A 13,853-nucleotide genomic window follows, 5' to 3' on the forward strand; every position below is an offset into this window, starting at 1 on the left:
TCCTGGGCCCTGTGGCTCCCCTCCTTGCCTCTGAGTCTGAGAAGACCCTGGCACGCTCTCGGGCCACCATTCCCCACCCCTGTCTGGGCCACTCCAGGCCTAGCCCAAGGCTGGCCCCAGCAAGGCCCCTTATTCAGGAACCACATAGATGCAGTAGACATTGGGAGCCCTTCTCCCCAGTGACCCAGCACCCGGCACTCCAAATCCGAGCATTCCTCTCCCCCATTACCCGTGTCCCTTGCCTGGCTCACCCTTTCAGACAAGGTGGCGACTGAAGCCACCTCTGGGGATGGTGAGGCCCGCACACTGTGGAGTCCTCACGGGGAATACCTGAGCGTGGTGGCCCCCAGTGCCCTCTGAGGGAGCCCTTGAATTGTGTTCTACAACATGGCTGCTTCGGGGCAGAACGGGCTCTCAGAAGTCTCTCCTCCCGCCGTCCCTGCAGAAGGCTGCCGGCTACCACCTGGACCTGTTCTGGGTGGGCGTCCTGATGGCCCTGTGCTCCTTCATGGGGCTCCCCTGGTATGTGGCCGCCACAGTCATCTCCATCGCCCACATCGACAGCCTCAAGATGGAGACGGAGACCAGCGCCCCTGGGGAGCAGCCCCAGTTCCTGGGGGTCAGGTAGGAGGGCGTCAGGGCCCCAGCCCGCCTGCAGCGCAGATGAGGGGTGGTGGCCAGCTGGGGGGAAGGGATACTGGCTTTTCTTACCTTCAAGTAATTTGGGCAAAAAGGCCCCTGCTCTAACAGCCCAGGAATCTGGGCTAGGGCCACCATCCCTGAAGAGGGGAAGGAGGGGGCACTTTTTCTTAGCAGGCTCTGGGAGGTACACACCCCCAATACACATATACCCATGCACGCACATGAGCACCTGGGAGTCTCACCTCCACAGGCCACCGAGCTCCCCACAGGGGACCTTCTTTCTGTCCCACCCTTTGTCTCTTCCTCAAGACACCCCTGGCAGAGGGCTTCTGCCATTCCTGAGATCCTCCTGTGGATCCTGGTCCTGCTCAGTCTTTATTTCTCCAGAAAGTTCTCCCAGGAACCTCCCTGCCCCCCACCAGGCTATCATCCTGCTGTCACTTCTGCTCCTTCACCTGCCCCTCCTCTCATGCCCCAGGGCAGGTCCCCTGGCTGCTTCAGGCAGAGAAGGGCACCTTCTACCCTGGGCCTCAAGGTGGGCATGCAAGGCCCAGCAGGCTCTCAGGGGCTGTCCTGAGAGCTTCTCCACACTGCCTTAGGCTACCTGAGCCACCTAGCCTGCCCTGAGTGAGGCTTCTGTGTCCAACTGTGGGACTGGTCAGGGCAGTGTCCCCTTCCGATGGCCGGGTGTGAGCATTCTGCCCTAGAGCTGGGGGCTCCAACCTCGTTTGGGACTGGGACCGGGACTGCGAGCTCAGGGAAACCTAGCCGTCCCTGACTCCTGCCCTGCCGCCAGCCAGGTCCCTCCCCGGGTCCTTACTAGTCATGCTCACTAAAGAGGTTTCCTCACAAGGGGCAGGGTACTGAGCACTTGGAATCAGCCAGCTCCTGAGGTGGGTGCCGTTATCCTCCCCATTCTGCTGAGGCCCAGGACACTCAGGGCCTTGCCTGGTAACACACTAGTAAGTAGCAGAGCCAGGACTGGACCCAGTCCACAGGGCTCAGCCCCAGCTGTTAGGACACCAAACGCCCTCATCCCCGGCGGGGGCTCCCTGTCTCTGACAGCAGCTCAGCTGGGCTCAGGCAACAAGGCGGAGGTTGATCAGAAGCTCCTTGAGGCCATGGCCTTGGACACAAGTTTCAGGGGTCCCCAGAGGGGCAGAAGGGCTGGGGACAGCTGCCGAGCATCTCTGGTACTCCCTAACCAAAAAGGGAACAGAGAGTGACGGGCATCATCGTCTTCATCCTGACAGGAGTCTCTGTCTTCCTGGCCCCCATCCTCAAGGTGAGGCTCTACTCCCCAGCTGGGCCCTGTGACCTGAGAAGAGCTGATGTCAGGGGGCAGGGAGTGTCCAGAGATCCCAGGTCCATGGGCTCCTAAGAAAGGCAGGATATTATTAGGCCACAGTGATGTGTCCACTTCTTCCCCATCATTTTCTAAAATCTAGTGTCCTTTGTTGTCATCCCAGTCCTCACTGCATTGGCGGCTAAAATCCGGCGGCCGTTTCTGTAAAGAATCGAGAGGGAAGCGGAGGGAGAAAGGCGCTGGGTTAGCTGTGTGTGCACAGGGAGAGGCCAAGGCTAACACGCCCCAGACAGCTCCCAGAACAGGAGTTCCAGCATGTTATCCCCTGTCACACTTCCCGTGTAGTCCGGCGTTACCTGTCATACAAGCTTAGCTAGCTCAGTGTTGCTCCTATCCTCACGCTTTTCCCAAAATTATGCTGTGCGCCTTTTCCTCTCACATTTATGTGACATTTATGTGACATTTATGACCCTGTTGTTGTTCTTATGAGGACATTACATTTGTGAACTCGGCCTCGTGACCTCCATTGAGGGAGAAAGGGAAGCTACAACGTATTCTCTCTAAGCTATACTGTTTAACAAAATAATCTAAACATCTGTGAGTAACTGTTAGGTTGAATAACATTATTATAAATTGCCCAATTTACCCATTACGTTGTGTCTCTCAGGAACATTCTCATCTCCTAAGATTTCTCCCCTGCAGCCTCCACCCAGTTGCATTCTTGTGACCATTATTTAAAGCAAGTGACTCAAGCTCCTCTTCTAAGCAAGCAGCCTTTTTTATGACCGTATTTGTTATAACAGCTACAGATTACGTTAGTTATAGAAGCTGCAAATACCAGTTAACTTATTTAAAATATAAGAGAAATAAAATAAAGCAAAGAAAAGGGTTAAATAATTGTTTTGTTCCCCCCCCCCATTATAATTGCTCTCTCCCATCCCTCCTTCAGTCCGTTCTCACATTTCTGAAGGATACTCTTCCCTCAGAAAGTTCTGCCAAGTTCTACCCTTGCTGGGATCAGAACTTCCTGCTAGGTGTGTGTCCTTGCTGCTGTGATGTGTAGTTTGCTCACGGCTTCCATTTCCCAAAGTCTAACGTTTACAAGGGGAGGCTTCCTGAGCTCTCCTCCAGGCCTGTGTGCTGTCGCTCTGTCCTGCAGGACTCGGGCACCTAAGTGACTTCCCCCCACACACTCGAAGCTCCTCTTGCTCATGCCCAGTTGGAAAAGATCACATCAGTTAGGGGTATGTTCGAGGCAGGTGTCCCCCACAACAGTCTCCTTCTGTTCAAGAACGGAGTCTTCCCAGGGCTTCTCTGCTCTCCTAGTCAGCTGCCTGTCAGTTACACTTGGCCTAGGTCAGTGGCCAACCCTTTCCTTTCTTGAATTAAACTTAACTGTCATCGGCTCGTCCTTTTGTCCCCTTCGAATACCTGGAAACAGCTCATTCATTCAGGAATGACTTTGTACCAAACAAAGACAAGCTAACCTGTGATGCTAACTCATTTGTTTACAACAGAAAATAGTTCCGCCTCGGGAATTGGCGCTGGACACACTTGAGCAGTCGGTTTGAGATTGGGCTTTGTTTTTTAAGTTTGTTTATTTCTTCCATGAGAGAGACAAATGCCCAACATACCACAATCCACTCCCAGCCTCACCAGCCTGGCGTGTCCAGGGAGGCCTCAGGACAGACCTAGGACTTTTCCTTGGGCTCCAACATCAGAGTGTTGCCTTCCACTGCCCCACCATCTGACCCAAGAGATTGGCTATTTTTTACGAGGTCTCTGTGGTGCAGGAAACATATCCCACAGTTGGGCAGGTACTTTGTTTATTTAAAAATGCATTTGAGAAAACAGAGGGTGACATGGAGGTTAAGGTGCTGGACTCTCACATGACCAACTTTGGTTTGAGTCCTGAACCAGCAGCTTGCTTTCTTGCTATCCCTGTCTCCTTCTGGTGAGCACACGTGTCCTGAAGGAAATCAAATCATAATATTAAACAAAAATTTAAAAATAATTCTTTTTTAAAAATAAATAATAAGGGGCCAGCAGGTGGCATGGTGGTTAGAGGTAGTTAAAGGACTCCCACATGGTCAACTACTGTTCAAATCCTGGACCTGGAAGCTTGCTTTTCTCACTTTGCCCCTCTCTCTCTGCCTCACTCTGGTCAAATTTTAAAGATAATAATAATAGGGACCAGCAGTTTGTGTAATAGCTGTGTTGCTGGACTCCCATGTAGTTGACCGTGGTTCGAGTCCCGGACTCGGTGACTTAAACTCACGCCGGGGGCGTGTGCGTGCGTGCTCAGGATCCCGAGAGGAGAATGGAGAAGAAGGGATTGTGGCATGGCCATCCCGCCTGGGTGGTGATTTCTTGCTTTCTGTCTCTCTCTCTCTTTCTGGTGAGCGCACATGCCCTATAGCAAAAACCTCTCCAAAATAATAATAATAATAAATGAAGTTAAATAAAATATTTTTAAAAAATAAGTAAATAATAAAATGTATTTGAAGTGGTGAGGGAATGTTTACTTTTTGTTTTTATTTTATTAATTAATTTATTTTTAGAGATTTTTGCTATAGAGTACATGCACTCTGGAGAAACAGAGAGACAGAAAGCAAAAGAAAAATCACGCTCTGGAAGGATGGCCATGCCACAATCCCGTCTCCATTTTCCTCTTGGGATTTTGGGCATGCACACACATGCAACTGGTGTGAGTTTTGTTTTTGTTTTTAATTTATTTATTTTATATTCATTCACTGAACATCATTATAGCATACAAAATGCAATTTCCCATCCAGAATATATTGTATATTGGCTTAATCATACATGTTATTGGGACCAGCAGTTAGCATAATGGCTATGTCGCTGGACTCCCACGTCATCGACCATGGTTTGCATTCCGGACCTGGTGGCTTGAAACTTATGCCGGGTGTGTGTGTGTGCGTGCCCAAGATCCCGAGAGGAGAATGGAGGGGAAGGGATTGTGGCGTGACCATCCCCCCTGGGGGGTGATTTCTCGCTTTCTGTCTCTCTGTCTCTTTCTGTCTGGCGAGCACACGCGCCCTTATAGCAAAAAACTTGTTAAAAAAAAACATACATGTTATTGTCAGCAATTTTTCATTTCTTGTTTCTTATATATTTTTTCTTTTCTTTTTTTTAAAGAATTATTTTATTTAACTTTATTTATCTATTTTATTTTATTTTGACCAGAGAGGGACAGAGAGAGAGAAAGTGAGAAAGCCAGTGACCAGGTCTGGGATTCAAATTGCAATCAGCCATATGGGAGTCTAGCACTCTTAACCACCATGCCACCTGCCCCCCCCCCTTTTTTATTCCCTATTTCTAACCCTCTGCCATTTCCTACCCTCCTCCCACACTGTCTCTGGTATCTACAGTTGCTTTACATTCCTTTTTTCCCCCACATTTTATTGATTCACAAAAATATTTTAATTAATCTAAATATTTTCAATAGCAAGTTCAGCTGATATATACACATCTGTGAACACATGTCTGACTTTACACATGAAACTACATGAGGAGAATAGATATACTATAAAGTAGTGCCTAGCTGAGCTATATAGCTTCCTACAGTTCTTGAATAGGTATTTTTAAATATATACATATTTTTATTTCAAGAAAAGCAGTTTTAGCTTTAATAAACCAAAATGAAAAAATGCTCAGAGAAATTTGCTTAAGACTTACAGCCAGGAAACAGGTTAGGATTCTGTTCAAATAGTAGGTACATGAACCTATCAACAGCTCAAGAGAAGACAAAAATTCTTAGATCTGGAAAACAAAGCATAGGGGAAAATCAGTAATTTTTTTTTTTTTTGGAGAGGTTTTCGCTATAGGGTGCGTGTGCTCACCAGACAGACAGAGAGAGCCATAGAGACAGAAAGCGAGAAATCATCCCTACAGGGGGGATGGTCACACCGCAATCCCTTCTCCTCCGTTCTCCTCTTGGGATCTTGGGCACGCACACACACGCGCTTGGCGTGAGTTTTAAGCCACCGGGTCCAGGACATGAACTGCAGTCGACTACGTGGGAGTCCAGCGACATAGCCATTACGCTAACTGCTGGTTCCCAAATCAGTAACGTTTTAATCAAAAGTCATAAAATTCTATTTCACCAATTCAGACGCATGTACTTAGTCTCTCTTCTGTTGTGGTCCCATCTTTCCATTTAAATTCTGGAAGATAACATTCAACTCTGGACTTGTCCCTACCATTGAGTTGACCATTTTCTTGGTTGGTTTTGAACTCTTATTCTTGTGTATCTGTATTTAGTTTTTCTGGGGTAGCACTCCCTTCAGCACTTCTTGGAGTGCTGGTCTGATGTTGGTAAATTCTTTTAGGTTTTGTTTATCTGAGAATGCCTTTGTCTTCTCTTCCCATATAAAGGATAATCTTGTTGGGTATAGTAATCTTGGTTGAAATTGTTTTTCCCTTAACACTTTGAATGTATTTTCCCATTCTTTGCTTGCATTGTTTCCGAGGAGAGGTCTGCTGTTAGCCTGATGGGATATCCTTTGTAGGTAACTTGACGTGTCTCTCTTGGCAATCTTAGTATCTCATCTTTGTCTGTAGTTTTGGTCAATCTGGCTATAATGTGTCTTGGAGAAGATCTTCTTGGGTTGATTCTATTTGAGGTCCTTTGTATTTCTTGGGTCTGGATCTTTGAATGCCTCTCTAGAGTTGGAACGACTTCTTGCAGGATTTCATGGAATAGATTATCAATGCCCTTATTAGTCTCTTCACCTTCTGGGATACCAATTATCCAGATGTTTGGACATTTAATGGTATCTAGTATTTCTCATATATTATTCTCATTTCTTTGGGCTAAATTCTCAGTCTTCATGGTGAATTTTTTCTAGGGTAGAGATTCTATCTTCTACATCTGATATTTGATCTTCTGCATTATCTAATCTGCTTTCAATACTTCCAAGGGAAGTTTTGATTTCCTGTAATACTGCCTTCATCTCTAACAGTTCCATTTATTTATTTATTTATTTTTTGCCAAAGAGAAATGTTTATTTCTGTGGTGTAAAAATTTATGTTTCAGGATTCAACCAAATCTTGGAACTCAGGATCTTTTGCATTCTGCTGGTTGTGGAAGCATTTTCCCTGCAAAAAATTTGTCGATATGCTTAAATAAGTGATAATCATTGGCAAGAGGTCAGGGGAATATGGCAGATGAGACAAAACTTTGTAGTACAGTTCATTGAACTTTTGAAGCATTGGTTGTGCAACATGCAGGCATTATTGTGGAGAACTGGACGCTTTCTCTTGACCAGTCCAGCTGCAGGCATTGCAGTTTTTGGTGCATCTCATTGATTTGCTGAGGATAGTTTTCAAATGTAATGGTTTCGCTGGGATTCAGAAAACTCTAGGGATCAGACCCCACCCAACAGTGACCATAACCTTTTTTGGTGCAAGTCTGGCATTGAGAAGTGCTTCGGAGCATCTTCTTGGTCCAACCACTGGTCATCACTGGTTATCATATAAAATCCACTTTTCATTGCACATCACAATCCTATTGAAATATAGTTCATTGTTGCATAGAATAAAAGAAGACAATACTTTGTAACAATAATTTTTTTATTATTATTATTTTTGGTCAGCTCATTAATAAGCTGACCCACCTATTAAGCTTTTATACCTTTCCAATTTGCTTCAAATACTGAATGGCTGACATTGAGTTCTTCGGCAACTTCTCATGTAGTTGTAGAAGACCAGCTCACATGATTGTTCTCAATTCATCCTTGTCACCTTCCAGTGGCCAGCTACTACACTCTTCATTTTCAAGACTCTCGTCTACTTTGCAAAACTTATTTTTTTTAAAGAATTATTTTATTTTACTTTATCCATTATTATTATTTTGTAAGTTGACCAAAGAGAGTCACACAGGGAGGGGGAAAGTGAGAAAGCAAGCCACCAGGTCTGGGACTTTAATCACTCTTGGCCATGTGGTAGTCCAGCACCTAAACCACCACACCACCTGCTGGCCCCTGCAAAACTTCTTGAACACCACTGCACTGTACGTTCGTTAGCAGTTCCTAGGCCAGTGCGTTGCTGATGCTGGAAGTTGTTTCTGCTGCTTTACAACCTATTTTGAATGATTCTGCTGCTCCTTGAAGAGCACCATGAGGCACATGCAGGGTCTCCAGGTTCAGGATGGGTGATGGCACCACAGCGCTTGACAGCTGGGCTGGAGACAGCTAGGGTGCTGCCATCTTGCTGTACACAGCTCGGCCATGGCACGATTCCATTTGATTCGTTTTTATGCTGTGTATTTCCTTTTTCAGATAGTGCAAGAACTTCCTCATCTCCTAGCACTCGTTGGCTCTTCTGCATCTTCTGAAGTTCATTGTCTCTCTTCTCTTGCATCCCTGTTTAGCTTTGTCACTATGAATATTCTAAACCCTTTATCTGATATTCCCATGAGTTCCATTGTACTGTCTGTGGATAAAGAGGAGTTATTCTTTCCCCTTGGGGGAGAGGCATTTTCTTTTTCTTTCTTTCTTTTTTTTTTTCTTCATATTTCTTGTGCCTCTACAGTGATTTGTGGTCATCTGATGGGTTATATGTTTCTTCCTAATTTCTTGAAGTTCAATCTGAGTGTTCAGAGGTGGGCAGGAAGAGGTGATCTGCAATCTCTCTGCAGTTCCATTTTTCACCCTTTGTGTGGCAGACTCCATGAGAATTGAGGAATGTTCTGACCCTAACAGTATTCAGATGTTTGGCTACTGTTCACTTAGACCTGTCTAGACAGTTAGTGTGTGGAGGCTGAGCAGCAAAGTGATGAAGGCAAAAGGAAAAGAAAAAAAGAAGAAAGAGAAAACAATTTTTAAAATTATCTATTTTAATTTAATTTATTCATTAATTTATTTTAATTTGACCAGAGAGAGACAGAGAGAGAGAAAGTGAGAAAGCAAGCCACCAGGTCCAGGACTTGAACCATGGTTGGCTATGTGGGTGTGTCCTATGCCTTAGCCTCCATGCCACCTGCTGGTCCCCAAGAAAAAACAATTTTAAAAAATGTACTACTTTTTTTAAAAGCAAAAAATAAAAACCGAGTGGCCCACCTCACAGTTCAAATGCAGGATTCTTCTCAAAAGGCCTGGGCGTTTGCCTTTCCTAAATAGGAGGGAGGGAAAGGAGAGAATTAGTAAGATAAAAGAGGATCTGAGAGCCAAGAAAATACTTTACCTTAAAAATTTTAAGTTAAAAAGTTTTAAAAAAGAATCAGAAGGATACAGAGGGTACCCTACCACTCTCTAGACTGGGCTCTGGAGGGTGATGTCTCAGCAGAAAATTCTCAGTAGTCTTAGTCCCTGAAAAGAATAGTTCACAGCTCAAATGCACTTTTTAAAAAAAGAATTATTTTATTTAACTTCACTTATTTGGTTTTTTTGTTTGTTTGTTTTTTGGGTTTTTTGGTTTTTGTTTTTTGAGAGGTTTTTGCTATAGGGTGCATGTACTCACCAGAAAGATGAGAGAGACAGAGAGACAGAAAGCGAGAAATCATCCCCCAGGGGGGATGGCCATGCCACAATCCCTTCTCTTCCATTCTCCTCTTGGGATCTTGGGCATGCATGCACACGCACCCAGTGTAAGTTTAAGCCACCGGGTCTGGGACTCGAAGCATGGTTGACTACATGGGAGTTCAGCAACATAGCCATTACGCCAACTGCTGGTCCCAACTAGATTTATTTATTTATTTTAATTTGACCAAAGAGGGACAGCGTGAGGGAGAGAGAGAGAGAGAAAGCGAGATAGCAAGCCGCCAGGTCTGGTACTCAGACCACAGTCAGCCACGTGGGAGTCCAGCACCTTAACCACCACATCACCTGCCTGCCCCAACAAGTGTGAGTTTTAAGCCAGCAGTCTGGGACTTGAACAGCAGTCAACTACATAGGAGTCCAGTGACGTAACCATCATACCACCTGCTGGTCCCAACTTTTTGTGGAGAGGATTCCAAAGAACTATTGTGTATCTTGGTCCTGATCCAGTTTAACAGACAAATATTTGCATTATAAAGCTCAAGTCTGGGTGCAGGAGGAAGTTGAGGAGAGTGTCCCTAACAGAGAGCAGGGTTGGTGACATGGGGCAGCCACACCAGCTGGCTGCAGCTCCAGCCCTGACAGAAGCGCTTTTCCACTTCCTGAGCCAGAAGAGGTGGGGAGGACCCTGGCTCAGCTCTCTAGGTTAGCCACCACCACGCAGCTTCGTCTTGGGCCCTTGTGAAGCGTCATGAAAAGCCTGCTTCCAGGGTTCCAAACGGTGCCTTGAGAAGTCTCACAGCAGAGCGGGTCCAGGCCAACTTCACAACTCTGGGTTTCAGTGAGGAATTCCACTTATTTTCTAAAAAGTGAAAGCAGAATGCTGCCCCCCTTCCCGTTGGTCAGACCCTGGTGACTGACTAGCTTATAGCTATAGAGCGGACGTTCGGTGTGATATCTGGGAGCCGCGGATTGGAGACAATGAGAAGCTTTTGAAATTACACAATTAAAGCTGGTGACAAAGGAAACCCGTCTGAAAATCTGTGCATGGAATTACCTTGCCTCAGTTCTGCAGCTTCCTACGTGAGATGGAGCGAGCGAGTCAGAGCCAGCCCGGAGTGTTCCGGCTGATTCCTGCCCCTGCATCTCCCTCTCCTCTCCCCACCTTCCTCCCTTCCCTGGGACTGCTTTGAGAGGCACCCCACTCACAGGCCTGTGAGGGGCTCCATTTGGCCTGTTGGATTTTTGGGCACCCAGGTGCAAAAGGTTCCTGAAAAACAACAGGATTCAGTACTTAAAAGCACTGGACACTGACCAAATAACCTTCCTTAAGGGACCACCAACTTTCTCACCAGGGCAGGTATTTAGAACTCCCATGGCAACTGAATTTCTGATGGTCAGATGGAGGAGGGGGGCCGGAACTCGCCACCTCCCCATCCAAGTTCTAAGGAAAACAAGTGGTTCCATCACTCAAAATAACCAGCTCATCTCCCTCCCCCGGAAAAAAAGCAGGGTTCCTTAACATCTGAGGAAGAGGCTGATGGAGTGAGACACACACACACACACACACACACACACACACACACACGAGAGCCCCCTGAGGACCCCCAGTGCTCTGTACCGTGGTGGCGGCAGTGCGTGCAATTCATTTTTAACAAGGTACCTGTGTGTAACTACGGGTCTTTGGACTTCTCTGAAAAGAACTACGGCCAAACTCTGCCCCCATTTCTGGTTTTGTCCTGTCGTGTTGTAATGAGGCAGGTCTTTTGGGACTAGTATAGCTTGTTTTGGTTCACACTGACCACTGTTGGTCAGAGGTAGAGAGAGAGAGAGAGAGAGAGAGAGGGAAAATAAGAATCACCCCCTGGGGAGATGGCCACACCACACCCTCTTCTCCTCTATTCTCCTCTTGGGATTTTTGGCAGGCACCCACATGCACCCAGAATGCTTTTCAAGACACCAGGTCCCAGACTTGAAATCTGCAGTCAGCCATGTGGGACCCAGCACCTTAACCACTATGCTGCCTGCTGGGCCCCTAGAGCAGTCTTCTTTAGGGGCCCAAATTGAAGCATCCTGTCCCTGTGGTAGAGAAGTGGATGTGGGACAAGCCCAGGCTCACTGGCCCAAGCTGTTAAGGATGCCCAGAATTCCAGTCATTTCGTCAAAGAGCAGCTCTTATTTGTATTTGAATAGGACGCTGAATAGTTGGAAAATTCCACTATTGTTTCCCTCCTCTTGTTCCATTTACGACATGAGACATGATCAGTAATTTAATGGACACACTTGTTATACGTATACATTTTCTAGGCTTTTATGCTCATTTTTGACACAGGATTTTCCTAAACTTTGTTTTAGTGCTATTGTCTATTTTCTTAATATAAGAAGCATACCTCCAGTAGTATAATTAAAATAATAAAAATGGGACCCAGCAGGTGGCATGGTGGTTGAGGCACTGGACTCTCAGATGGCAGACCACGGTTTGAGTCCCAGGCTTGGCAGCTTGCTTTCTCACTTTCTCCCTCTCTGTCTCTGTCTCTCGCTGGTCAAATTAAAATGAATAAATAAAATTAAATAAATATTTTTTTAAAAGATAACAAAAATGAAAAAGTTTTGTGCGTAAGATTTGACATTGTCAGGAGCCAACAGGTGGCGTGGTGATTAAGGTGCCGAATTCCCACATGGCTGACCAAGGTTCCAGTCCTGGACCTGCTGGTTTAAATATCACAGGGGAGGGGGGAGAGAGCCCCCTGAGGACCCCCAGTGCTCTGTACCGTGGTGGCGGCAGTGCGTGCAATTCATTTTTAACAAGGTACCTGTGTGTAACTACGGGTCTTTGGACTTCTCTGAAAAGAACTACGGCCAAACTCTGCCCCCATTTCTGGTTTTGTCCTGTCGTGTTGTAATGAGGCAGGTCTTTTGGGACTAGTATAGCTTGTTTTGGTTCACACTGACCACTGTTGGTCAGAGGTAGAGAGAGAGAGAGAGAGAGAGGGAAAATAAGAATCACCCCCTGGGGAGATGGCCACACCACACCCTCTTCTCCTCTATTCTCCTCTTGGGATTTTTGGCAGGCACCCACATGCACCCAGAATGCTTTTCAAGACACCAGGTCCCAGACTTGAAATCTGCAGTCAGCCATGTGGGACCCAGCACCTTAACCACTATGCTGCCTGCTGGGCCCCTAGAGCAGTCTTCTTTAGGGGCCCAAATTGAAGCATCCTGTCCCTGTGGTAGAGAAGTGGATGTGGGACAAGCCCAGGCTCACTGGCCCAAGCTGTTAAGGATGCCCAGAATTCCAGTCATTTCGTCAAAGAGCAGCTCTTATTTGTATTTGAATAGGACGCTGAATAGTTGGAAAATTCCACTATTGTTTCCCTCCTCTTGTTCCATTTACGACATGAGACATGATCAGTAATTTAATGGACACACTTGTTATACGTATACATTTTCTAGGCTTTTATGCTCATTTTTGACACAGGATTTTCCTAAACTTTGTTTTAGTGCTATTGTCTATTTTCTTAATATAAGAAGCATACCTCCAGTAGTATAATTAAAATAATAAAAATGGGACCCAGCAGGTGGCATGGTGGTTGAGGCACTGGACTCTCAGATGGCAGACCACGGTTTGAGTCCCAGGCTTGGCAGCTTGCTTTCTCACTTTCTCCCTCTCTGTCTCTGTCTCTCGCTGGTCAAATTAAAATGAATAAATAAAATTAAATAAATATTTTTTTAAAAGATAACAAAAATGAAAAAGTTTTGTGCGTAAGATTTGACATTGTCAGGAGCCAACAGGTGGCGTGGTGATTAAGGTGCCGAATTCCCACATGGCTGACCAAGGTTCCAGTCCTGGACCTGCTGGTTTAAATATCACAGGGGAGGGGGGAGGAGGTCAGCAGGTGGCCTGGTGATTAAGGGCTCCGGACTCCCAGGTGGCTGACTGCAGTTCAAGTGTCGGACCTGGAGGCTTGCTTTCTCTCACTCGCCTTCTCACTCTGTCCCTCTCTGGTTAAATTAAACAAATGAATGAATAATTAAAAAGAAATCACATCAAGTGCAAGTGTGTGCCCAAAATCCTGGGAGGAGAATGGAGGACAAGGGATTGTGACTTGGCCATCCCCCTGGGGGAGTGATACCTCACTTTCCCTCTCTCTGTCTCTCTCTGGTGAGTGCACATGACCTGTAGCAAAAAAGAGAAAAAGAAAAGATTTGACCTCGTCCAAGTCTTTGGTGTCACCCTTTGAATGCTGTATAGTGACAGCGCTCCTCGGGTCACGTGTTGTTAATCCACATTTTGAGCAATGATGGAGACTCCCTTGTACTGCCGTTTACTGGTTCAAGCGTCCTTCCTCTTCCAAGCTGAAGGCTGTATTTAGGTAATAGTTTACATTTCAAAGGGCTCCATAAAT

General features: G+C 46.1%; 1 protein-coding gene and 1 pseudogene across 2 annotated transcripts in view; both read left to right on the forward strand.

Annotated features, from left to right (window-relative positions):
- Positions 1 to 13,853, forward strand: part of SLC4A5 (solute carrier family 4 member 5) — a 128,038-nt gene that overhangs the window by 100,554 nt on the left and 13,631 nt on the right. For both annotated transcript variants that reach the window (XM_027772952.1, XM_027772953.1), the window contains exons 20-21: positions 446 to 624; positions 1,855 to 1,927. In XM_027772952.1, the coding sequence (XP_027628753.1) occupies positions 446 to 624; positions 1,855 to 1,927 (252 nt within the window). The remainder of the gene's footprint in view (positions 1 to 445; positions 625 to 1,854; positions 1,928 to 13,853) is intronic.
- Positions 8,089 to 10,640, forward strand: LOC114008265 (COMM domain-containing protein 7 pseudogene; annotated as a pseudogene).

Source organism: Tupaia chinensis, unplaced genomic scaffold, assembly GCF_000334495.1.
Source record: "Tupaia chinensis unplaced genomic scaffold, TupChi_1.0 Scaffold000316_1, whole genome shotgun sequence".
NCBI lineage: Eukaryota > Metazoa > Chordata > Mammalia > Scandentia > Tupaiidae > Tupaia > Tupaia belangeri.